This window comes from Ranitomeya variabilis, chromosome 6 (genome assembly GCF_051348905.1).
Source record: "Ranitomeya variabilis isolate aRanVar5 chromosome 6, aRanVar5.hap1, whole genome shotgun sequence".
In the NCBI taxonomy this organism is placed as follows: Eukaryota; Metazoa; Chordata; class Amphibia; order Anura; family Dendrobatidae; genus Ranitomeya; species Ranitomeya variabilis.
This window is the reverse complement of record NC_135237.1, coordinates 431,409,651-431,437,356: the sequence shown is the minus strand read 5'-3', so window position 1 is coordinate 431,437,356 and position 27,706 is coordinate 431,409,651. Positions and strand designations below refer to the sequence as shown.

Here is a 27,706-nt window from a genome sequence, read left to right as displayed (position 1 = left end):
GCCCCAACCCTAACCCTAATGGGAAAATGGAAATAAATACTTTTTTTTAATTTTTCCCTAACTAAGGGGGTGATGAAGGGGGTTTGATTTACTTTTATAGCGAGTTTTTTAGCGGATTTTTATGATTGGCAGCCGTCACACACTGAAAGATGCTTTTTATTGCAAAAAATATTTTTTGCGTTACCACATTTTGAGAGCTATAAATTTTCCATATTTTGGTCCACAGAGTCATGTGAGGTCTTGTTTTTTGCGGGACGAGTTGACGTTTTTATTGGTAACTTTTTGGGCACGTCACATTTTTTGATCGCTTTTTATTCCGATTTTTGTGAGGCAGAATTACCAAAAACCAGCTATTGATGAATTTCTTTTGGGAGAGGCGTTTATACTGTTCCGCGTTTGGTAAAATTGATAAAGCAGTTTTATTCTTCGGGTCAGTACGATTACAGCGATACCTCATTTATATTATTTTTTTATGTTTTGGCGCTTTTATACGATAAAAACTATTTTATGGAAAAAATAATTATTTTTGCATCGCTTTATCCTCAGGACTATAACTTTTTTATTTTTTTGCTGATCATGCTGTATGGCGGCTCGTTATTTGCGGGACAAGATGACGCTTTCAGCGGTACCATGGTTATTTATATCTGTCTTTTTGATCGCGTGTTATTCCACTTTTTGTTCGGCGGTATGATAATAAAGCGTTGTTTTTTGCCTCGTTTTTTTTTTTTTTTTCTTACGGTGTTTACTGAAGGGGTTAACTAGTGGGCCAGTTTTATAGGTCGGGTCGTTACGGACGCGGCGATACTAAATATGTGTACTTTTATTGTTCGTTTTTTTTTATTTAGATAAAGAAATGTATTTATGGGAATAATATATATATTTTTTTTCATTATTTTGGAATATTTTTTTTAATTTTTTTTTTACACATTTGGAAATTTTTTTTTTAACTTTTTTACTTTGCCCCAGGGGGGGACAATACAGATCAGTGATCTGCCAGTTTGCATAGCACTCTGACAGATCACCGATCTGAGAGAAGTGCAGGCTGCTTCACAGTGCCTGCTCTGAGCAGGCTTCTGTGAAGCCACCTCCCTCCCTGCAGGACCCGGATCCGCGGCCATCTTGGATCCGGGTCTGGAGCAGGCAGGGAGGGAGGTAAGACCCTCGCAGCAACGCGATCACATCGCGTTGCTGCGGGGGGCTCAGGGAAGCCCACAGGGAGCCCCCTCCCTGCGCGATGCTTCCCTGCACCGCCGGCACATCGCGATCATGTTTGATCGCGGTGTGCCGGGGGTTAATGTGCCGGGAGCGGTCCGTGACCGCTCCTGGCACATAGTGCCGGATGTCAGCTGCGATAGGCAGCTGACACCCGGCCGCGATCCCCCCGTGAGCGCCGCCGATCGTGCTGGACGTACTATCCCGTCGGTGGTCATACGGGCCCACCCCACCTCGACGGGATAGTACGTCCGATGTCAGAAAGGGGTAAATCTAATGTACTTTCGGCTGGAAAGAGTTATGTGCAAATTTGGAGCTAAAGTGTGCTCACACATCCTTGTGCTAGGAGTGTGATGCATGGACGAATATCTGGTCTCCTGACTAAAGGCTGAGTCACACACGCTTTTGGTGACGTAGCAACGATCCCGCTAACGATCTCGTTATGTGTGACAGCGACCAACGATCAGGCTCCTGCTGGGAGATCTTTGGTCGTTGGGGAATGATCAGGACCATTTTTTGGTCGCTGATCACCCGCTGTCATCGCTGGATCGGCGTGTGTGACGCCGATCCAGCGATGTGTTCACTTGTAACCAGGGTAAATATCGGGTTACTAAGCGCAGGGCCGCGCTTAGTAACCTGATATTTACCCTGGTTACCATTGTAAAAGCTAAAAAAACACTACATACTCACATTCTGATGTCTGTCACGTCCCCCGGCGCACACAGGGTTAAAACTGCTTTCGGCAGGAGCGCTGCTAATGCACGCGCTGCTGCCGAGAGCTTCCCTGCACTGACTGTGTCAGCGCCAGCCGTAAAGCAGAGCACAGCGGTGACGTCACCGCTGTTACTGCCGGCGCTGACACATTCAGTGCAGGGAAGCTCTTACTAAGCGCGGCCCTGCACTTAGTAACCCGATGTTTACCCTGGTTACCCGGGTGCTGCAGGGGGACTTCGGCATCGTTGAAGACAGTTTCAACGATGCCGAAGTCGTTCCCCTGATCGTTGGTCGCTGGAGAGAGCCGTCTGTGTGACAGCTCCCCAGCGACCACACAACGAGACTTACCAACGATCACGGCCAGGTCGTATCGCTGGTCGTGATCGTTGGTAAGTCGTTTAGTGTAACGGTACCTTTACACTTTACATGAGGCTGTCAAGTTTGGTTCAGGGAAACTGTGGCTGGATGTGTGAATCTGGCCTAAAGTCCATAATGTATGTCTTACTTTACTACATGTGGATAGTCATTGATGGTCTCTTGAAACTAATTCCGAGTACTTTTTGCCAAAAAACAAAAAAGAAGCTGACTACAGAATGTACACAAAGGGCAGGTGATGGCAGAGAAGTGGACAAATGTTGTTCTGTACCTGGTGCAAAACATGTGGGAAAGAGTCAGATACAGGCAAATCACACAAATTGTGTTATCTAATAGAATCTAGTGATGTAACAGTTATTAGGGTTGAAAGAAGACTTTAAGTCCATCTAGTTCAACCCATAGCCTAACCTAACATGCCCTAACATGTTGATCCAGAGGATGGCAAAACAAAACCCATGTGGCAAAGAGTAAGCTCCACATTGGGGAAAAAAATTCCTTCCCGACTCCATATATGGCAATCAGACTAGTTCCCTGGATCAACACCCTATCAAGGAATCTAGTATATATAACCTGTAACATTATACTTTTCCAGAAAGGCATCCAGTTCCCTCATATTTTAGTAATGAATCACTCATTACAACATCATACGGCAGAGAGTTCCATAGTCTCACTGCTCTTACAGTAAAGAACCCGCGTCTGTTATTATGCTTAAACCTTCTTTCCTCCAGACGTAGAGGATGCCCCCTTGTCCCTGTCTCAGGTCTATGATTAAAAAGATCATCAGAAAGGTCTTTGTACTGTCCCCTCATATATTTATACATTAAAATAAGATCACCCCTTAGTCTTCGTTTTCCAAACTAAATAGCCCCAAGTGTAATAACCTATCTTGGTGTTGCAGACCCCCCAGTCCTCTAATAACCTTGGTCGCTCTTCTCTGCACCCGCTCTAGTTCACCTATGTCTTTCTTATACACCGGAGACCAGAACTGTGCACAGTATTCTAAGTGTGGTCGAACTAGTGACTTGTATAGAGGTAAAATTACCGTATATATTCGAGTATAAGCTGAGATTTTCAGCCCAAATTTTGGGGCTGAAAGTGCCCCCTCGGCTTATACTCGAGTCACGGTCGGCGGGTGAGGGGGAGAGGGCGCTGAGGCATACTTACCTAGTCCCGGCGATCCTGACGCTCCCCCTGCCCGTCCCACTGTCTTCGGTGCAGCAGCCTCTTCCCCTGTACAGCGGTCACGTGGGACCGCTCATTAGAGAAATGAATAGGCTGCTCCACCCCCCATAGGGGCGGAGCCGCATAATTCATTTCTCTAATCAGCGGTGCCGGTGACCGCTGATAGAGGAAGAGGCTGCGGCACCGAAGACCAGCTGTCCGGGGGAAGGATCGGGACGCCGGGAGCAGGTAAGTATGACATATTCACCTGTCCTCGTTCCACACGCCGGGCGCCGCGCCATCTTCCCGGCGTCTCTCCTCACTGACTGTGCAGGTCAGAGGGCGCGATGACGCATATAGTGTGCGCGCTGCCCTCTGCCTGATCAGTCAGTGCGGAGAGACACCGGGAAGATGGCGCCGAGGAGCTGCAAGCAAGACAGGTGAATATGTGTTTTATTATTTTATTGCAGCAGCAGCACAGCTATGGGGCAATAATGGACGGTGCAGAGCATTATATGGCACAGCTATGGGGCAACGGTGCAGAGCACTATATGGCACAGCTATGGGGCAACGGTGCAGAGCACTATATGGCACAGCTATGGGGCAACGGTGCAGAGCACTATATGGCACAGCTATGGGGCAACGGTGCAGAGCACTATATGGCACAGCTATGGGGCAACGGTGCAGAGCACTATATGGCACAGCTATGGGGCAACGGTGCAGAGCACTATATGGCACAGCTATGGGGCAACGGTGCAGAGCACTATATGGCACAGCTATGGGGCAACGGTGCAGAGCACTATATGGCACAGCTATGGGGCAACGGTGCAGAGCATTATATGGCACAGCTATGGGGCAACGGTGCAGAGCACTATATGGCACAGCTATGGGGCAACGGTGCAGAGCACTATATGGCACAGCTATGGGGCAACGGTGCAGAGCACTATATGGCACAGCTATGGGGCAACAGTGCAGAGCATTATATGGCACAGCTATGGGGCAACTGTGCAGAGCACTATATGGGACAGCTATGGGGCAACGGTGCAGAGCACTATATGGCACAGCTATGGGGCAACGGTGCAGAGCACTATATGGCACAGCTATGGGGCAACGGTGCAGAGCACTATATGGCACAGCTATGGGGCAACGGTGCAGAGCATTATATGGCACAGCTATGGGGCAACTGTGCAGAGCACTATATGGCACAGCTATGGGGCAACGGTGCAGAGCACTATATGGCACAGCTATGGGGCAACGGTGCAGAGCATTGTATATATGGCACAGCTTAATGTGGAGTATCTATGGGGCAACGGTGCAGAGCATTATATATATGGCACAGCTATGGGGCAACGGTGCAGAGCATTGTATATATGGCACAGCTTTATGTGGAGTATCTATGGGGCAACGGTGCAGAGCATTGTATATATGGCACAGCTTTATGTGGAGCATCTATGGGGCCATAATGAACGGTGCAGAGCATTATATGTGACACAGCTTTATGTGGAGCATCTATGGGGCCATAATGAACGGTATGGAGTATCTATTTTTAATTTTGAAATTCACCAGTACCTGCTGCATTTTCCACCCTAGGCTTATACTCGAGTCAATAAGTTTTCCCAGTTTTTTGTGGCAAAATTAGGGGGGTCGGCTTATACTCGGGTCGGCTTATACTCGAGTATATACGGTATGTTCTCCTCATGAGCATATATGCCTCTTAATGCATCCCATTATTTTATTTACCTTTGTAGCAGCTGCCTGACACTGGCCACTAAATGTGAGTTTGTCGTCCACCTATACACCCAGGTCTTTTATTGACGGTTTTGCCCAGAGTTTTAGAATTAAGCACATGTAACTGTAGTCATCACTAATAGAAACCTGAAGAAATGCCATCTTTACTTTATTGAACTGACAAATACTTGTCCTTCATCACATATAATATAAACAAATCAAAGAATACAGCAGCACTATTGGCCAATTCGTATGTCCCCACAGGCCACATACTTGGCTATTTAAATATATATTTATAGTTAGGGTATATATTTATATGAAAATAAAAGATTCTGCTGTTTTCTGAGGACTATTCTTGTCTGTATTTTTTGAAGAAAATAGGGTTAATCACAGAACCAGACAAAACTGTGGATGAGAATGGTAGCATTTTGGTAAAAAAATAAAAAAAATAAACTTTTATCCTACTTAAAAAAAAAAAAAAACAAACATCAGCACTTGGAACATGAGTGTCATTGTAACACAATGTAAATTATTTTTTCCTCCGATTGCCGTATAGAAACAAATATTTCTTCGAGAATATAACTCAGGCACAACCAGCAGAAAGACACCACTGCTAGGAGGTTCTTCTTACTTGCAACTTTTATTCAGCGTAATAAACAGACATGTTTCAGGAACGCCCTGGTCCCTTCAGGATTATTTTTAAATACTTTTTTAAAGTACATATTTGCATTGAATATTTGTGAATACAAATTCCCAGGCTCAGGTTTCTAGGAGGGTTGGCACACAACCTTTTATTAGAAAACTAAATATTTGAACAATGGCAAAAATTGAAAGGAAATTACATTTTTTATTTCGCAATATTTTCTCTGTATCAAACCTTTGGCAAAATGTGCAGAATAATGATACTGAAAGAAGTGAGATATATATTTTGATTATTGAAATACTTAAAGGAAACTTGTCACCAGGTTTTTGCAATATAAACTAAGGCCACTTCAGCGCTTCTTTTACAGCAATGTAGCAACTTGAATAGAAGTCCCCAACCACCTTCCCTGCATATCGCAAAAAATACCTTTAATAATCCCCTATACTGCGCGGTCCGGTCTAATGGACTTGCTTGGTACACCTATTGTTCCTTGCATTTGGCGCCCTTCTGCCCTGCTTCATGTGGATGACGCTGAGGGCAGAGCAATGTCCTGTAATGGGTTTGTGTCGGGAGAGGCCAAAGAGCGCCGATGACCTCGAAGTGAAGCCAGCACATGCGCATTACAGGACTTTGCTCTGCCCTCAGCAAGGCAAAGCAAATAATGCCTATGGAGCAGTGAGATTGGGGCACTATGTGGAAGTTGCGGGAGGCATCATTCACCTAAAACAGGGAAGGAGGATGGCGATTATGAAATTATAGGAGGTGCTGAACAATGCATGCAACGCCCATAGGACAAGGCCGTATGGAAGGGATTATAAAAGTTATTTTTTGGGATATGTAGTGCGGGCTGGAGACTTTTATACAGGTTGCTAGACCGTTGTAAATAGCCTTTAATGCAGGGACTTTAGTTTGTATTTCGAAAACATGGTGACTGGTTCCCATTGAAGGGGTTATCCTACTGGACAACTGCTGCTCAATTAAGGACCCCAATTAAAATAAAACCAATAGACAATCAGCTCCCGCTGTTCCTGAAGAGTTATGTGACTTGTGTTACATACGGGCTGTAGCCAGTGGGCATCTGCTCTTTGGCTGCAGGTCATCAATATACTGTAAGGGCAGACGACCACTCTGATAATAAAGTAATGGCTGCAGATAACAAGTGGCCGCTCATTGGTTGCCGTCTGCAAGTAACAACAATTCATGTCACTCTCAGGAAACAGCAGTACCTCCATAATTGGAACAGTGACACTGCAGGAGGTATCCATTGTTTTATTTTAAAATTGGGTCCTGAATTGATTAAGCTGGGGTTGTTCAGAAGTGGACAACCTCACTAAATAATTAACAACTTATATCTGAAGCACCATGTACAATACTGCTAACACGTAGCTACTTTACACATACATATTTTATAGTGTCCTGAATTGTATATTTACATATTACTTTCTTTATTGGATCGCTTTGATCTTCAAAAATAATTTGTCATGGTAATACAGGCTAATGTAAAGTAAAAAGGTGTATCTTGTAACCATTTTCCCCTACATCATCTTCATTAAATCAAAATCATCTCCATGACCGCTTATGAACAAAGTAGTGATCAGAGAGACAGTGTGCAGAGTGTCTCTCGCAGTCTGTAAGCCAGATTTGAGTTTCCGATCAGCTCAAAATTTAGTATTATGTTGACATCAGACAGGCAAGACACAGACTGGCAATCTTATAGTTATGCCTTTACACATGCCAAATTTAAAGAAGAGAGAAAAAAAAGGAGGAATAGCCTTTTACACTTGCATATTGGAACAATAAAACGTATCAGAGGTCCTGAATTACCACTAGTGCTATATATTATGCTATTTTTAGGCTAAAATAAGGATCTACATCTTTTTAAAGTATGAAAACATCTACAGAAAGTATAAATGCACTTCACACAAAAAAATGGAATAAAATATTAAAATAATCAGCACATTGCAACATAACACCAAAAATTAAATCCTAAACAAATCTACCAAGTGTATCTAGACATTGGTAACATTTACTTAACCTTACACCACTCTTCCACTTAGTCTCTGTAAAAGTAACTTCAAGAGGACTGCACATAATATTGGTCATAGAAGTTTTGAGGAGGGGTTTATTATACTGGCCATGCTCTACGCATAGAAAAATATCCTAGAAGATAAAAGAAGGCACTTACTGAGCAAAAACTGCATCAGATCTAAATAAAATTAGACAACACAAGTACGATCCACCTACTTAAATCCTTAAGTTGGCACTATATTCGTAGAAGAACAAAAACAATCCACATTTGCTCTACCGTGTTTAATTGGTATAAAAAATATCTTATAAAGAAAAATAACCTCCTGGATACAATCTAGTTTAACATTACAAAAGTGCACTAAAAGGAACAGAATGTCTTTGGTAATGAATCACTTAAGATCACTTCAGGAGGGCACGGTATAGCGACAAGGAATGTTTGGTTGTCCGTTCCTGCTCCATGCAGAATATTAAATCTCTGAGACTAACCCGAGTAATTCTTGGAACAAATGATGATTTGGGTACGCTGAAAACGGAAGAGCCAGTTGTATGAAATCCCTAAAACAGAGTAAAAATTGGTTAATTTCACATAAAAATACATAAAGCAGTCCTGAATGTTCTCTTTGGCAAAGCGAGGGTTCGATTTGTCATAATTGGTTGACTACCACTCCACTAATAAAGGTTTATACCCAAATTGAATGTTTTCCCCTATCCACAGGATTGGGGATATCAATCCAATGTGATAAGGTCCGATCACTGGAATCCCCATCAACCCTAAGAAAGGGGCTCTTAAAACCTCCACCAGAATGGAGCATTGGTTATGTTTGACCACTGCTCCACTTCTCTTGTATGAAACTGTTGGAGAAAGCCAAGAAGTTGTACTCTACTATCTCCGTCAGTCCTGCAAATAATGAACTAAGCCACTGCTTCATTCCGCCAAATGTTTAAAAGCCCCTTTCTTGAAGGTGAACTTACCTATCAGATAGCTATAACTGGTTTTGTGGATAGGTGCGGACTTATAATGTTGGGAACAACCCTTTAACTATGTATTATAGCAGGGGTCCCCAACCTGTAGGTCAGGAGCCACATGTGGCTCCCAGACCCATGAATTGTGGCTCGCGGCTGTCTGTCAGCTTGGTGCATTAGCTCCAGTTCTAGCAAACAGGCATGAAGAGCACATCTGAAAATGGTGAATTTTGTGCGCAGCCCTGCACAGAAGAACAGATCAGGATGCACATATACTGGTCTTAGGGGTTTTGAGATGATTTAAGTACGGTACGCTGGAGACAAGATGACACCAACTGTCAGAGGAGGTGTTTGAAGCTGGATGACAGTGTCTTGGGAGTGCTTTGGTTACCATTATGCCTGTAATGGAGGGGCTTTGGTTGCCACTATTGTGAGGGTGGCGGGTGCTGAATGTGGCTCGCGGCCCTCTCTCAAGGCTGGATGTGGCTAAACCCTCTCTCACAGCTGAATGTGGCTCTCAAGGTCAGAAACGTTGGGGACCTCTGTATTATAGCAATAGTAGTTGTATTTCCCTTATAAAATTGACATAACCACAAAATGAGGAAAGATAAATGTTTTAGATTTTAAGATGATTGACCCAAGACTTAACTATCTCATCCTTCATGTGCAGTACATTGATGGCCTTTGCCTATGGTTCACCAACTGTTACAAAACAACAACTCCCCACACAGCTCTAGCAGGTTGTCAGGGCAGGCCAAGATTTACACTGTTGGAAGACCAGCGATGCACTCAAAGTTTTTAAAAAACTTTGTGAATGTGCTACATTACTCACAGAACTGTGCACGGATTCCAAGTAACAAGCTTTATTAAATCGTTTTCTGGATATCATTGGAAACACTCACCCTAACAGCTTATCTGAGCTCACTGATTGCTATGCTGCCCTACACTGTAATGGAAGTACTGGTCTTCCTTGCAGAGATCCATCTGGTATACTGTTCCTGAAGCTGCATGCTGTACTCACATAAAGGACAGAAGAGTGCTAATGTTTTCCATCTGTAAAAGTTGTAATCTGTAAGAGTATGCGTTAATGGGCTTTTTTTTTGTACGTTACTGTGGTCTGTGTTGCCTATTTATCAAAAACAAGAACAATTATCTAGGAGAATTCAGATTGTATACTTTTTTTCATACAGTATGAATTTAACTATAACTGGAACATTCATTTGTGAACCCCAATTACAGGGAAACCAGTCACTTTTGCTGACAATTACAGACAGGGAAATGTATTTGTAAAAGAGAATACAGAACAGGTGATACAGACGATTGTCATGTCTTCTGAGGCTTTGAATGTGCTCTACATATTTATAATGACACAGTGGTAGGACCATGCCTGATGATTAAGCACCTGCTTCACAGTACTGACCAGCAGTGCAAAGTAGTGTCCAACTTTCTATATGAGCAGGTGTATGAATGGTCTGTATTTAGTGGCCCAGAACCTTGTATTTGCTTGAAATTATGGTTTAAAACAGCCATCCTATTTCTGGAATTAGATTTTTTTTTACTTACAGTGGGTGGAAAATGCAGTGAAGGCAGAAAAAAACCCACTGATTGTGGTTTTCATATTTATTACCACTAATCCTGATTTTCTGCAGATTGAGGGATTTTGATAACATAAAATATACTTTGCCTAAATGTGAATTTCTCCTAGGCTTTAGGCCACATACACATGCTAAGTAGTGATGAGCGAGTATACTTGTTGCTCGTTTTTTCCAGAGCACGCTCGGGTGGTCTCCGAGTATTTCTAACTGCTCGGAGATTTAGTTTTTGTTAACGCAGCTGCATGATTTACAGCTGCTAGCCAGCCTGAGTACATTTGGGGTTGCCTGGTTGCTAGGGAATCCCCACATGTATTCAACTGTCTATCAGCTGTAAATCATGCAGCTGAGGCAACTTAAACAAAATCTCCGAGCAGTAGGGAATTCCCACATGTATTCAGGCTGTCCAGCAGCCGTAAATCATGCAGCTGAGGCAATGAAAACTAAATCTCCGAGCACTAACAAATACTTGGAGATCACCCGAGCATGCTCGGGGAGATCAGAGCAACAATGCTATTAGCCTTTTTTACTTCTGTATGTGTAACTCAAAACCAGGAGTGGAACAATCAGAGGAAAAGTATAATAAAAAACGTCACCACTTCTGTATTTCTCGCTCACTCCTGGTTTTGGCTTACAGATGCTGAGGTAAAAAAAAAAATACAAATGCAAACTACCGCCTCATTCCTGTGTCCAGCGCCATTTTGCTCAGCTTCTCAGTAACGTCACTGCAATGCAGACTAGCCGGGTCACTATGCTTATATGTGAGCTGAAAATCTCTGACAGTGGAGCCTAATTCTGACACTCCTCAGGCTTACATTGTAAAAAATCACTTCCAGATCACGAAGAACACCATGTGACCCGGAGAGTATGAAGAAAGGTGAGGTCACTGAGAAGAGGAGCAGTAACGCCACTGGATGCCAGAAATAGTGGTGCTGGTGAGTATATTAATGCACGCACACTATTTTATTTCTATATATTTTTTATATTTACATACAGTACAGACCAAAAGTTTGGACACACCTTCTCATTTAAAGATTTTTCTGTATTTTCATGACTATGAAAATTGTACATTCACACTGAAGGCATCAAACTATGAATTAACACATGTGGAATTATATACTTAAAAAAAAAAGTGTGAAACAACTGAAATTATGTCTTATATTCTAGATTCTTCAAAGTAGCCACCATTTGCTTTGATAACTGCTTTGCACACTCTTGGCATTCTCTTACTGAGCGTCAAGAGGTAGTCACCGGGAATGGTCTTCCAACAATCTTGAAGGAGTTCCCAGAGATGCTTAGCACTTGTTGGCCCTTTTGCCTTCACTCTGCGGTCCAGCTCACCCCAAACCATCTCGATTGGGTTCAGGTCTGGTGACTGTGGAGGCCAGGTCATCTGGCGTAGCACCCCATCACTCTCCTTCTTGGTCAAATAGCCCTTACACAGCCTGGAGGTGTGTTTGGGGTCATTGTCCTGTTGAAAAATAAATGATGGTCCAACTAAACGCACACCGGATGGAATAGCATGCCGTGATGCTGTGGTAGCCATGCTGGTTCAGTATACCTTCAATTTTGAATAAATCCCCAACAGTGTAACCAGCAAAGCACCCCCACACCATCACACCTCGTCTTCCATGCTTCACGTGGGAACCAGGCATGTAGAGTCCATCCGTTCACCTTTTCTGCGTCGCACAAAGACATGGTGGTTGGAACAAAAGATCTCAAATTTGGACTCATCAGACCAAAGCACAGATTCCCAGTGGTCTAATGTCCATTCCTTGTGTTCTTTAGCCCAAACAGGTCTCTTCTGCTTGTTGCCTGTCCTTAGCAGTGGTTTCCTAGCAGCTATTTTACCATGAAGGCCTGCTGCACAAAGTCTCCTCTTTAGGGTATGTGCACACGTCCAGAAAGTATGCAGAAATTTCCTGAGAAAATCCTGAGGTTTTCCGCAGGAATTCTGCACGTGTTTTTGTTGCGTTTTTATCGCGTATTTTGCGCATTGTTTGTGCGGATTTTTCCGGAGGTTCCCAATGCAATAATATTGTGGGAAATCCGCAAAATTAATTAACATGCTGCATATTTTTCCGCATGCGTTTTTTTTGCGGAAAAAAACACAACATGTGAACAAAAATTGCGGAAACCACTAAAAATGATGGGATGCTTAATGTATGCGTTTAAGCGTTTTTGCCTCGGAAAGCCACCAAAACAACGCGCAAAAAATGTGAAAAATCCGCAAATAATCCGGAACGTGTGCACATAGCCTAACAGTTGTTAGTGGCATTGACCTGGTCTCTAATTTGAGCTGCTGTTAACCTGCGACTTCTGAGGCTGGTGACTCGGATAAACGTATCCTCAGAAGCAGAGGTGACTCTTGGTCTTCCTTTACTGGGGCCGTCCTCATGTGAGCCAGTTTCTTTGTAGCGCTTGATGGTTTTTGCCACTGCACTTGGGGACACTTTCAAAGTTTGCCCAATTTTTCGGACTGAATGACCTTCATTTCTTAAAGTAATGATGGCCACTCATTTTTCTTTACTTAGCTGCTTTTTTCTTGCCATAATACAAACTCTAACAGTTTATTCAGTAGGACTATCAGCTGTGTATCCACCAGACTTCTGCACAACACAACTGATGGTCCCAACCCCACTTATAAGGCAAGAAATCCCACTTATTGAACCTGACAGGGCACACCTGTGAAGTGAAAACCATTCCCGGTGACTACCTCTTGAAGCTCATCAAGAGAATGCCAAGAGTGTGCGAAGCAGTTATCAAAGCAAAAGGTGGCTACTTTGAAGAACCTAGAATATAAGACATAATTTCAGTTGTTTCACACTTTTTTGTTAAGTATATAATTCCACATGTGTTAATTCATAGTTTTGATGCCTTCAGTGTGAATGTACAATTTTCATAGTCATGAAAATACAGAAAAATCTTTAAATGAGAAGGTGTGTCCAAACTTTTGGTCTGTACTGTATATACACAGATTTAATAAAGGTAAATATTAGTAACAGTGCTTCTTAACCCCTTTCTGACATCGGACGTAATATTCCATCCATGTGACCTGGGCCTATTTGACCATGGACGGAATATTACATCTTTTTTTTTTATGTGACACTGCGACCGAAGTCGCAGTGATCACATTCAAATTCCGGCGCCATCTTACCTATGGGTAGATTGTGTCATCATTCTGGGGGGTGTCACCACCCTCCCGCAACCACGATTGCTGTGATTGGCTGTTCAATTCTGAATAGCCAATCGCAGCATTTCTCAATGTTTCAGGAAATCAGATTGACTGAAACACTGATGTCCCAGCCTATGATCGGTGCTCCAAGAGCACCAATCCTTAGCTGGTGTCTGGCATTACATCGATCGCGCCAATCACAGGACACAGCCGCGGTGTGACCTGACTAGGACTGGAGCTGTAAGAGCACCGATCCTAGGCTGGTGCCTGGACCTGCTGATTGGCGTGATCGACGATTACATCGATAGGGCACAGCCGTGGTGTGACCACGCTATGACCTGGCTGTGACCTGCCTAGGATCGGAGCTGTGAGAGCACTGATCTTGGGCTGTTGCCACCAGGGCCAGCTCTGATTGGTGCAATCAATATGATCAATCACACAAATGATCGGGCACAGCAGTGGTGTGACCGCTCTGTGACCTCGCTGCAGGTCCTCAGAGTAGCTGAGGATTTCATTTCTTTAGGGCAGTCACACTACAGGATCTTCCCTGTGCTGGGGTATGTGGTGCCACAGAAGCCTGTGACACCACAATCTCTCACTGCTAAAGAACAGAGAAGAAAGAGGACAAGACAGAAGAATGACAACAAGTGTAAGTATTGTGATCCCTGCCCGATCTCTCTTCATCCAGCCCAATCCCCATCTTCCCCTTTTTCCTCCCTTCCACCCCGCTTTGCGCCATGCTGCCACCTCCGTGCACACATCCAGCAGCCGCCAAGCATTGATTGGTGACGCAGTTAACTGAGAGCTCGTGCCTGCTGTTTTCCACTTTTTGTACCCCCCTTTGCGCCATCAACGTGAGCACATCCAGCAGCTGCCGATCTTTCATTAGTGACGCAGTTCACTCATCAGAGCTCGTGTCTGCGGTTTTACATTTTTCTTTTCACCAACTTTTTCTTGTCCTGGTTGTTGATTTTTTTTCTTTTAGCTTTTTCTTTTCAAACAATAAAGTTTACACCAAGCACTCACACACAACTAAATAAAGTACTGACACAATCACCACATATATTAAAAGAAAAATGTCATCCGGCTCTTCCCAAAAGCGCTATTCAGTGGAGGAGGCATACGCTTTCCTTGCCTCTGACACTGATAGCAAGGGACAGGATCCCACATTTCTTTATTTTTTAGATTCGTTCTTCTCCTCCTCAGGTGCTGCTGAACAGCCACGCAGACGTCCCAGGACAGAAGGTGAACAAGCGCCTCCCATTACGAACCCCGTATGGACCTCGTCCCCAAAAAATTATGAGCTGCAGATACCTGATTTTGTGGCACAATCAGGAATCACGTTTGACACCACGGTCTTCACAGAACTAGAAAAAATTCAAAGTCTCTTTCTTTTGAGGATTTTGTCAACCTCATGGTTGGCCAAGATAATTTGTATGTTCATCAATTTTTGGCACAAAACCCCGATTCATCATTTTCTAACTGGTCTCCTGTAGATGCAGTTGAAATGATGCAGTTTTGGGGCCTGGTCCTGCACATGGGGATCCTGAAGAAGCCAGAACTTCGGCAATATTGGAGTGTTAATGTTTTATACAATACTCCAGTGTTCTGAATGGTCATGGCCCGGACAAGTTTTGAGGCCATCCACAAATTCCTGCATTATACCGATAATGCACGTGTTCTCCCGTGAGGACCCCAACTTTGAATATATGTTCAAAGTTCGGCCGGTCATTGAACACTTCAAAAAAAGTTTGCTGAAGTGTACATGCCCCAAAGGGACATCTGCATGGATGAGTCCCTAATTAATTTCAAGGGGCGGCTCAAATTCCGTCAGTACCTGCCCAGTAAGAGGGCCAGGTACAGAATTAAAATTGATAAGCTGTGTGAGAGTACCTCAGGGTACACCAACAGGTTTAGAGTTTATGAAGGGAAGGACACCCGGATTGAACCCCTTGAATGCCCCCTCTGTCCTGGGAGCAAGTGGGAAAATTGTGTGGGATTTGGTGCACCCACTGCTGGATAAAGGTTATCACCTCTACGTGGATAACTTATATCAGCATCTCACTCTTCAAATGTCGCAAAAATCAGAGTGGCCTCCCGAAAAAGCTAATTGGGCACATGCTCAGAAGGGGGTGGCAGCAGAGCCCAATGTAGTGACCACCTGCTGGTGGTCAAGTACAAGGGGATGTCTTTCTTGACCACCATACATGGTGATGGGTGCACCCTCCGCACTGTATGAGGTACCTCTGCACAGGTCAGCAAACCGGACTGTGAACTGGGGTACAACAAAAACATGGGGGGGCTTTGATCTCTCATCACCTCCTCCAGCCTTACAGTGCTTTCAAAAAGGCCAAGGTGTGGTACAAGAAGTTGGCCGTGCACATCGTACAGATGGCAATGCTCAACATTTTCCTGCTGTCACGGTGTGCAGGCCAGACGGATACGTCGTACCTTCAGTTCCAGGAGGTAGTGATCGAGGCCTTAATCTTTGAAGACCAGGAATGAGCAGGCCCCAGGACTTCCGGAACTGAAGGTGCTCGTATCATACCAGGTCAACATTTTCCCGGGGAAGGTCCCTCAAAGTGGAAAAAAAGGCAAGTCGCAAAAGACATGACAAGTGTGTTACAAAAGGGGAATAGGACACCATTTATCAATGCGACACCTTCCCCAATAAACCCTGCCTGTGTATGAAAGATTGCTTTAGACTGTACCACACCTCCACGCACTCCAAAAATTCATTTCTGACTTACGCAACTGACGTTTGACAACATGACAAACTATACACCACTCATGCATGCCATTACATTATAAAATTTGCACAGTAGGAAACAGTAGATTAGTTCCAAAAAGGGGGCACTTGTTGGGCATTGCCACTGCTTAGGCACTTCTAGATAAGTTCCTTGGGGGGGTCCAGTTTCCAAAATGGGGTCACTTGTGGGGGGTTTCTACTGTTTAGGCACATCAGAAGCTCTGCAAATGCGACATGAAGCTCGCAGACCATTCAAAGTCTTAATTCCAAACCATCACTACTTCCCTTCTGAGCCCCGAAGTGTGCCCAAACAGTAGTTTTCTCCCACATAGGGGAAATCAACGTACTCAGGACAAATGGGACAACAATGTTTGGGGTCCAATTTCTCTGGGTACCCTTGGGAAAATTAGAATCCAAATGGGGTCACTTGTGGGGGGTTTCCACTGTTTAGGCACATCAGGAGCTCTCCAAACGGGACATGGCGTCCAATCTCAGCCCTGGCCAACTTTTGCGTTGAAAAAGTCAAACGGCACTCCTTCTCTTCCGAGCTTTACTGTGTGCCTAAATAGTGTTTTTTCCCAATAAATTGGGTATCGCCATGTTTATTAGAAATTGCATTACAAATTTTGGTTTCATTTTTTTCTGTTACCCTTGTGAAAAAAAAAGTCTTAAGTTACATTTTAGTGAAAAAAAAAAGTTAATTGTTCATATTTTCCTTTCATATTCCATGAATTCCTGTGATGCTCCTGAAGGGTTAATAAACTTCTTGAATGTGGTTTTGATCAGCTTGAGGGGTGCAGTTTTTAAAATGGTGTCACTTTTGGGTATTTTCTGCCATATAGATGCCTTAAAGTGACTTCAAATGTGAGTGTGGTTCCTAAAAAAATGGTTTTGTTAATTCTCCTGTAAAAATGAGAAATTGCTGGTCAACTTTTAACTCTTATAATTTCATAATGAAAAAAAATTGTGCTGATGTAAAGTAGACGTGGGAAATGTTATGTATGAACTATTTTGTGTGACAGATTTGTCTGATTTAAGGGCAATAAAAATTAAAAGTTTGAAAATTTGCCAAATTTTTGCCAATTTTCTGTTTTTTTTTTTTTACATAAACGCAAGTCATATCGAAGAAATTTTACCACTAACATTAAGTACAATATGTCACGAAAAAACAGTCTGAGAATCACCAGGATCCATTGGAACGTTCCAGAGTTATTACCTTACAAAGGGACAGTGGTCACAATTGTAAGACTATGTGCACATGTTGCGGATTTTTCCGCACGGATTCTGCAAAATCCGCAGGTAAACGCCCTGAATTTCACGTGCGGATTTAGTGCAGTTTTTGTGCGGATTTCACCTGCGCTTTTACACCTCCGGATTCCAATTATGGAACAGGTGTAAAACGCTGCGGAATATGCACAAAGAATTGACATGCTGCGGAAAATAAATCGCAGCGTTTCTGAGCTGAATTTTCCGCAGCATGTGGTAAACTCATGGAAAACTGCAGCCAAATCCGCAACGTGTGCACATACCCTTAAAATTGGCCCAGTTATTAACGTGCAAACCACCCTAGTGGGTTAAGGTTTTAATACAAAGTTTAAGGGAGAAGCATCCCAGACTACATTGTAAGCCCTAAGTTGTCCCACTGAGCCATTCTAATACTATTTTCACTTTCATTTAAATAAACTGTTAATTAAGAGGAATTTCCCAAAGAACTGCAGCATGCTGGTTGTTGATGTTAGAAATAATGGACGGACTAGGAAAACCAAGTTGTTGTGGATGTGGAAGTGAAAAGAGTGGCAATGTCACTACCAGTTGTGCTGCTGGAAAAGCATTTTGTGCTGTGCTGTGGTATTTAATGCTTTTGTGAAGGTATGTTGTGTTGCACTGTGGTATTTGTTTGGCGCTGCTGGGTATAATATTGGTGTTGCACTGTGGTATTTTTTTACTGATAGGCCTCACTAGCCAATCCATGGCGATAATGGGGACAGAGTTTTCCAGAAGTTACGGAAATAATAGCCTACTATGTTACGCTGCTTACATCCCTCCCAATAATTTCTACACGAGTTATGGAAGCTGGCATAGCCTGGTAGCTCTTAGCTGACTCCGTTCATCCAGTAGTCGGAGCTGGATAACATTATTGCTTCACTCAGCTACGAATGGCTGAGATTGTATTAGACTAAAAGGGTTATTCCTTACTGCGGTTATCTCCATATTCTAATATAACGTGAGCAGGATCCCTCGCCGGTTCTACCAAGCGTCAATAAAAATCCTCTTTACAACTAATTGAGGACATTGCAGATTGTTGACTTGTCATATCTATAGAGTTACATAAAGGAATCTGAGCATTTCCCTTCTGAGCGATGCTACAGAAAGAATCTGGAGAAGGAGGAAATATTTCACGCTTCCTATTGAACATATGAAGAAAATGTCACAATTTAAAAAATCCTATTTCTTCCAGTGTAGTGTACTTAAAATGACTACCAACTACAGGTCATAGAAGAAGAAAGCTTCCTTGTCCCTTTAGACACAATGCCACAAGGTCGGGTCTTTTATACGACAACCTTGTGTGATCTGAGGGAAATTATAGTAATGCAGCACAGCTGCCAGCGCAGGGTTGAAAACGAGGTCAAATCCGCAGGAAGCAGCAGAAAGCCCGAGGCAACATTATAAATGAAACAACCCCCAAGGGAGTTGCAGCAACCAAGGAGTGATGTCCTTCAAACTTTAGAATTATAGAAAGGTGAAAGTATAATCAAATACTTCTGCTTGACATTTCAGAGAGCAGACAGCGTTTTATCCAACTAAACACTTTACTGAAAAACTACATTTCATATATCGGGAGAGCAGGGTCAGAAAGGACTAAAAAATACTCATCTTTAAACATGTGCTATGCCATTTGTAATTTAAAGGGAACCTGTCACCTGAATTTGGCGGGACCGGTTTTGGGTCATATGGGCGGGGTTTTTGGGTGTTTGATTCACCCTTTCCTTACCCGCTGGCTGCATGCTGGCCGCAATATTGGATTGAAGTTCATTCTCTGTCCTCCGGAGTACACGCCAGCGCAAGGCAATATTGCGCCTTGCACAGGCGTGTACTCCGGAGGACAGAGAATTAACTTCAATCCAATATTGCGGTATGCAGCCAGCGGGTAAGGAAAGGGTGAATCAAACACCCAAAAACCCCGCCCATATGACCCAAAACCAGTCCCGCCAAATTCAGGTGACAGGTTCCCTTTAATGTTTGCCTTTACATCCTAGATTCCATAATGACAAATGCAGGCGAAATCATTGATAGGAGAGAGACTATTAACCCCTTAGTGACGGAGCCAATTTGCAGCTTAATGACCAGGCCAATTTTTACAATTCTGACCACTGTCCCTTTATGAGGTTATAACTCTGGAATGCTTTAACGGATCCCGGTGATTCTGAGTTTTTTCGTGACATATTGTACTTCGTGTTAGTGGTAAAATATCTTCGATACTACTTGCGTTTATTTATGAAAAAAACTGAAATATGGCGAAAATTTTAAAAATTTTGCAATTTTCAAACTTTGAATTTTTATGCCCTTAAATCAGAGAGATCTGTCACACAAAATAGTTAATAACATTTCTGTTAGGAAGTTATAAGGGTTAAAAGCTGACCAGCGATTTCTCATTTTTACAAAACCATTCTTTTTAGAGACCGCCTCATATTTAAAGTCACTTTGAGGGGTGCAGAGGACAGAAAATACCCAAAAGTGACACCATTCTAAAAACTGCACCTTTCAAGGTGCTTAAAACCACATTCTAGAAGTTTATTAACCCTTTATGTGCTTCACAGGAACTGAAGCAATGTGGAAGGAGAAAAATTAAAATTTAACTGACTTTTTCAAAGTAGAATTGGCTGGAATTGAGATCGGACACCATGTTGTGTTTGCAGAGCCCCTGATGTGCCTAAACAGTAGAAACCCCCCACAAGTGACCCCATTTGGAAACTAGACCCCCAAAGGAGCTTATCCAGATGTGTGGTGAGCACAGAAGTTTATAACGTAGAGACGTGAAAATAACAAAATATTTTTTTTCCACAAAATTGATCTTTTCACCCCCAAATTATTACTTTCGCAAGGGTAAAAGGAGAAATAGGACCCCAAAAGTTGTTGTGAAATTCGTCCTGAGTACTCTGATACCCCATATGTGGGGGGGACCACTGATTGGGCGCATGGCAGAGCTCAGAAAGGAAGGAGCTCCGTTTTGGAATGCAGACTTTGATGGAATGGTCTGCGGGAGTCATGTTGCGTTTGCAGAGCCCTTGATGTGCCTAAACAGTAAAAACCCCCACAAGTGACCCCATATTGGAAACTAGACCCCCAAAGGAGCTTATCCAGAAGTGTTTTGAGCACTATGAACCACCAAGTGCTTCACAGAAGTTTATAACGCAGAGCCGTGAAAACAAAAAATATTTTTTTTTCCACAAAAATGATTTTTTAGCCCCCATTTTTTTTCCCAAGAGTAATAGGAGAAATTGTACCCCAACAGTTGTTGTCCAATTTGTCCTGAGTACGTTGATGCCCCATAAGTGGGGGTAAACCACTGTTTGGGCGCATGGCAGAGCTCAGAAGGGAGGGAGCACCATTTGACTTTTTGAATGCAAAATTGGCTGGAATCCATGGTGGCGCCATGTCGCATTGGGAGACCCCCTGATGTACCTAAACAGTGGAAACCCCCTAATTCTAACTCCAACCCTAACCCCAACACACCCCTAACCCTAATCCCAACTCTAACGATAACTGGCAGCCGAGACCCCGGAGAAAATCCGACTGTGGGGCACTATACACTTTCTCCATAGCGCCATTAATTAACGGTACCCTTAACTACCGCCGTTAAAAGGCGTATCGGCGGTCGTTAAGGGGTTAATGTTTTTAGTAAACCATTTTCTTTCCCTATAGAAACATTAAGCATGAAGAGGGCTACACGGTGGCTCAGTGACTAGCATTGTAGCTTTGCAGCACTGGGGTCCTGGGTTCAAATCCCACCAAGGACAACATCTGTAAGGAGTTTGAATGTTCTCTCTGTATTTGCGTGGGTTTCCTCCGGGTTCTCTGATTTTCTCCCACACTTCAAAGACATGCTGATAGGGAATATAGATTGTGAGCCCCAATGGGGACAGTGATGATAACGTCTGTAAAGCACTGTGGAATTAATGGCGCTATATAACTGAGCAATATAAATAAAAACATTTCGCCATTATCGGATATGACAAGTAAGGGTATTCTCACACAGTTTTTGTATATTGATTTTAAAGTGGATTAGTTTCAACATCCATTAACAATCTGTGTAAACAACTGGGAAAAATCGTCACTCTTACCAGTGCACCCTCTTCCCCCCCACAGAATATAAGATGCACAGATTCAGGTGGTAGAAAATTGTAAATATCTTTGAATAGTGATTGATGCACATATAAAATGTTATATGATGCTAAACAGACAGATTCAGGTCTAAAATCAATGCACTGTGCAAACTCCCGCTATCGGTAATAGGTGGAGGAAATCTATTGCTATACGTACTACACAACTCTCCATGTTGGATTCCTCCTCTTATATTCCGTAAAGTGTAGTCAATGTTTCGAGAACTAATTTGGTGCAAACCTAATTCAAGAATTAAATTACTATCCCTTCAGATGGATAAAACATAGGGTGGGCTGGCGATACCAGATCCATGGATGTACGATATGGCATCAGAGATGCAGCATTTTCACGGCTGGAAAAAGAGGAAGAGTATGGGCAAAGCGGGAAGACTTGTTTTACATGACAAAAAATACTTTTCAGCTATTCACATATTGGAAGGGGGTGCGAGCCGCGTGGATGGAGAGAGGCCAACTATACAAGGTGTGGGATAGGGTAAAGAGATTGCTGGGGATTACTGGATATTCCAAATTTACCCCAATATGGCACAATCATAAATTAGAGGAGGTTGACAAGTTCAGAGGGTGGGAGCTTAAGGGAATACAAACTATGGATAATATACTAGAAACACCAAGGTTACTTACTGGTAGCCGTTTTTTTCAGAACCCATGACGGCACACCTGAGAGCGGGGATCCGCCCAGTCAGGACAGGAAACCCTACTGAAAATAAAGGGCGGTACCTCTGTCGCTTCAGTTGGTTTTCAGAGCATGAGAGGCCCCCCTGGTTAGTACACATGGCCATCCAACACCACATCATATTAACTAAAATCACCCAAAACAATAGTGCACACCGAAGGGGTGATAAAGGGGGGGAATATACGGGTGCCGTCATGGGTTCCGGAAAAAACGGCTACCAGTAAGTAACCTTGGTGTTTTCCCTTCCCCCATGACGGCACACCTGAGAGACTTTTGTAGAATGAAACCTTAGGGAGGGACCACCGCTTGTAGTACCCTTCTACCAAAGGTTAGGTCAGCAGAGGAAGAAAGATCTAGCCGGTAGTGCTTGAAAAAAGTTGAGGGTGAGGACCAGGTAGCGGCCTTGCAAATTTGATCAATTGATACCTCAGCCTTTTCTGCCCAGGAGGTAGCCATGGCTCTGGTGGAGTGAGCCTTGATGCCTTCAGGAACCGGAGTGCCACCCGCAGAGTAGGATAAACTAATGGCCTCCTTAATCCATCTAGCAATAGTACTTTTAGCTACCCCACACCCTCTTTTGCTACCCTGAAAGGCTATGAATAGGGTTTGGTCTTTCCTCCACTGACTAGTCATAGATATGTATTGTAACATAGATCTTCTCACATCTAGCATGTGGAACTTTTGTTCCCCTGAATTTTTAGGATTACTACAGAATGATGGTAAAGTAATCTCTTGACTCCTATGGAACTTTTGAACCACCTTGGGGAGATAAGCCGGGTCCGGTCTTAGAACAATCCTGTCATCAAAAACCTGAGTATAAGGAGGGCATATTGACAGGGCTTGTAAATCACTTACCCTACGTGCCGAAGTTAAGGCTACTAGTAAAACTGTATTAAGGGTAAGTAACTTAGGTGATAACTCCTGCAAGGGCTCAAAAGGGAATTTAGTTAGGGCTTCTAAGACTAAATTTAGATCCAAAGGAGGGATTTTTGGGATAACGACCGGCCGAGATCTACTACAAGATTTTATGAACCGTGAAACCCATCTATTTGAGGCAAAATTACAGTTATACAGGGCGCCCAAGGCTGAAACCTGAACTTTAAGGGTGCTGGTTGCTAACCCAAGATGTAATCCTGCTTGCAGAAATTCTAGGATAGGACCCACTGGAGCCACCTCCCCCAATGGTTCACCCAGGAAGTTAAGAAATTTTTTCCATGTCCTACCATAGATCCTAGAGGTTATGGGTTTTCTGCTTTTCAACAGGGTGGAGATTAAACCTGGTGAGAATCCTTGGCGACTTAGTAACGCCCTCTCAAATTCCAGGCTGCCAGATGGAAGCCCTTCACCTGAGAGTGGGTCACTGGGCCCTGGGTTAGCAGGTCCGGAACCTCTGGCAGAATCCATGGGTCTGTTACCGACATCTGCCTTAGAAGGGAGAACCATGGTCTCCTTGGCCAAAATGGAGCTATGAAGATAATTTTTGCCTGATCCTCTCTGATCTTCCGGATCACAGCTGGAATCATCACTATTGGGGGGAATGCGTAGGCCAGAGAGAACTTCCAGGGTATCAGTAGGGCATCTACTGCGAAGGGATGTTCTCTTGGATTCAAGGAGCAGAACTTTCTGACTTTCCTGTTGTGAGAGTTGGCAAACAAGTCTATTTCTGGTGTGCCCCAGGCTTGGACTATTTGTTGAAATATCTGGGGGTTTAGGGACCATTCCCCCTGCCTTAAGCCCCTGCGACTCAGGAAGTCCACTTGAGTGTTTTCTATGCCTTTGATGTGCAGCGCCGACAGAGATCACAGGTGTTGTTCTGCTAATTGAAAGAGTAGATTTGATGCTTCCATGATGCCTTTGGACCTCGTCCCCCACTGATGATTGACATACGCCACCACTGCTCGATTGTCCGTCAGGATTCGAGTATGGCGACCCTGGAGCAAAGGAAGAAAATGTCTTAGGGCTTTCTCTACTGCCCATAGCTCTTTTTCGTTTGACCCATAGTTTTTTTCTCGTATGGACCAGGTTCCTTGTACAGAGTGAGACCTCAGGTGAGCCCCCCAACCTGTACCGCTTGTGTCGGTCGTGATGATGTCTATGACCGGATTTTGCCACCGGACCCCCATTTTCAGGTGGTCTTCCACAGTCCACCAAACTAGGGAATCCCTTACGCCCAGGGAGAGACATAGATTTCCTTCTAAGTGCCCTCTTAACAGTCTTTGAGCTGAGAGAACTTCCCACTGTAGTTGTCTTAGGTGGAATTGTGCCCATTCTACTGCAGGAATACACGATGTCAACGAGCCTAGTAGGGACATCGCCTTTCTCAGAGTCATTGTCGGCTGACGTATTGCTGTACTGGCCAGGTTTATTATCTTGTCTACTTTGTTTTCCAGAAGGAGGCAGAGCTGACGCTCAGAGTCTAGTATTAACCCCAGGAAGGACTGTAATTTTACTGGCAGCAGTCTTGACTTGGGGATATTTATTAACCAACCCAGCTCCCTTAGAGTTGATGTTACCACTGATACTTGATGAGTGCAGTGGGACTCTGACCTCCCTATTACAAGGAAGTCGTCCAGGTATGGGACAATGACTACATCCCGGGACCGGAGGTATGACATTACTTCCACCATTACTTTGGTGAAAACCCTGGGGGCTCTAGACAGGCCGAACGGAAGGGCTGTGTATTGATAATGCTTTACCTGATTCTGAATATAGAGAGCTACTCAAGTATTTCTGATATTCCTGATGTATTGGTATATGGTAGTACGCATCTTTTAAGTCTATTACTGCCATGAAGCAGTGTTGGAAGAGAAGTTTTATGGTCATTTTTATAGACTCCATCTTGAAAGAATAGTTCTCTATAGATTGGTTGAGCTTCCTTAGATTTATATTAGTTCTCCAAGAACCATCCGGTTTTGGATTAAGAAGAGGGGGAGTAAAACCCGTCTCCTTCCTCCTGAACCGGGACCTCCTGAAGAACCTTTTTGTGGATAAGTCCCAAGACCTCGGTTTCTAGGGCAGATTGTTCCTGCTGGGACTTTCTTCGGGGAGTTATTATTAAGTTTCGTCTGGGTGGACAGATGAATTTTATTTTTAGGCCGTCTTTGATAATATTTATGACCCAGGTACTGGGGGAGATATTTACCCAGGCCGGAAAAAAGAGGGAGAGTCTTCCTCCCACTTCTGGTGTAATGTCATTTGGGGGATTTTTTTGCCGATGTAGAGGGCCCTTTAAACATATAGCCCGATCCTCTCTTATCCCTAAAGTCCCAGTTTTTTCTCTCCCCTGGGGGCGACCTCTATTATATCTTCTCCTCCGAAAAAAAGTTTTTTTGGACTCTTTAGGGATATTGGGAAAAACTTTCTTTTTATCTCCTGCATGTTCCAGGATCTCTTCAAGTTTTTTCCCAAAGAGAAGTTGGCCGTCACATGGAATGGAGTACAGCTTGTGTTTAGATGGCAAATCCCCCGGACAACCTTTGAGCCAAAGGGCTCTTCTTGCCCCATTAGACAAGCCCGCTGCTCTGGACGTTAGTCTTGCGGAATCCACAGAAGAGTCTGCCAAAAAGGCAGCTGCTCCTTGCACTAAAGATATATTTGCAAGGATGTCGGTTCTGGGTACTTTGTCCTTTAGCTGATCCTCTATCTGCTGTAGCCAGACCATTAGAGCACGGGCCGTACATGTTCCAGCAATTGCTGGCTTCAGGCCCCCCGCTGAAGCTTCCCAGATATGTCTCATAAAACCATCTGCTTTTTTATCAAGCAGGTCTTTAAGAACACCCGAGTCTTCTAATGGAAGGGATGATCTTTTTAAACATTTGGCTACTGCTCCGTCAATTTTAGGGATCTTTTCCCAGGATTCAGAGTCTTTATCCTCAAAGGGATATCTCCTTTTGGATGAAGATGGCAAAGAACCCATTTTTTCACGTTTTTTCCACTCTTTCTCAATTAATGCTTTTATTTTCGCATTAACCGGAAACGTGCGTTTCCTCCTTTCTTCTAAGCCACCAAACATGACATCTTCTAGTGACCTAGGTGTCTTCTCCTCTTTAAGACCCATTGCAGATTTAACTGCTTTAACTAATTTGTCTACGTCCTCAGTTGGAAAACATGGATGACCTCTTGAATCACTGTCCGAGGAGGAAACTGAAGACTGGACAGAGGCCGAGGAGGTAGAGGGAGATCGGGATGTTTTATGACTCCCCTGTCTCTGAGAGGCATCTGACTCTGTAGACGCCTTACGGCTTCTCCTTCTCGGTTCGTTAAGGGCCAATTTCATGGAGTCTTTTATTTCAGCCTGTATTATGGCTTTAAGGCTAGTGGCGAAATTAGGGGTCTCTTCTTGTATAGTTTTACTAATGCAGTTAGCACAGAGATCCTTCTGCCACTGAACTGCAAGCGGGTCTTTACAAAGGGCACACTCTCGGTTCTTTGTTTTACCGCTAGCTTTCCTGGACCCCTAGTGATCAAAACAGAAAAAATGGACCCTGTTACCATAAGGGATACATTCACGTAGATCACTCACCACCACCGACAATCAAGGGTACCGATCTTGGAGGCTGGACAGATGCACGTGAAGCGTCCCTCCAGGACGCCAACGAATCTTGCCGGACAGGATGACTGCTGTTCCTACCACTTGAGCGGCTGCTCCTGGTATGCTGGTGGCTCGGCAAGGCATCTGGTGAGAGCTCCTGCTGCTGCTGCTGTGAAGGCGGCTGCTGCTGCTGCTCCTGTTGTCCCACTTCCATGCTGAAGTTTTGGACATGAGCGCGTCTTCTGTGGTCCAACACCCTTTTATGGGGGGACCACTGCACTCCCCGCCTCCTCCGGTGCCCAATAGTGGCCCCTCCCCTTCTCTTTCATGCCGCCGGCGTCCTCTTCCACCGGCCGGCGTTTCTTCATGGGCGCCGCCATCTTGGATCCGGCGCCCGCCCCTGACGTCACACGGGCACGCCCATTCCCAGCGTGCCTTGCGCGTGACGTCAGACGAGCGTCCTGGAAGCAGCCGTCGCACCTGGATGCCGGCAGAGAGGGGAGGGCGGCGTGGCAGCCATGGAAGGAACCCGGTCCTCCGACCATGCTGCACAAACGCCCGCTCGGACGCAGAGACCCGGATGACCCGTGGACAGGAAACCCAACTGAAGCGACAGAGAGGTACCGCCCTTTTATTTTCAGTAGGGTTTCCTGTCCTGACTGGGCGGATCCCCTCTCTCAGGTGTGCCGTCATGGGGGAAGGGAAAAACAAAACACTTAAAAGCTTCAATAAACTCCAAGAATATGGGCTTCCTAATGCT

The 27,706-nt window shown here is 44.1% G+C and overlaps 1 protein-coding gene across 3 annotated transcripts in view; it reads right to left on the bottom strand.

Annotated features, from left to right (window-relative positions):
• Positions 1-5,819: 5,819 nt before the first annotated feature.
• Positions 5,820-27,706, bottom strand: part of TAF4B (TATA-box binding protein associated factor 4b) — a 188,443-nt gene continuing 166,556 nt past the window's right edge. For 2 of the 3 annotated variants that reach the window (XM_077270382.1, XM_077270383.1), the window contains exon 15: positions 8,111-8,416. In XM_077270382.1, coding sequence (XP_077126497.1) covers positions 8,261-8,416 — 156 coding nt within the window. In that variant the 3' untranslated portion in view covers positions 8,111-8,260. Of the gene's footprint in view, positions 8,417-27,706 lie in introns of all 3 variants that reach the window. The other variant, XM_077270385.1, reaches the window with a different exon arrangement.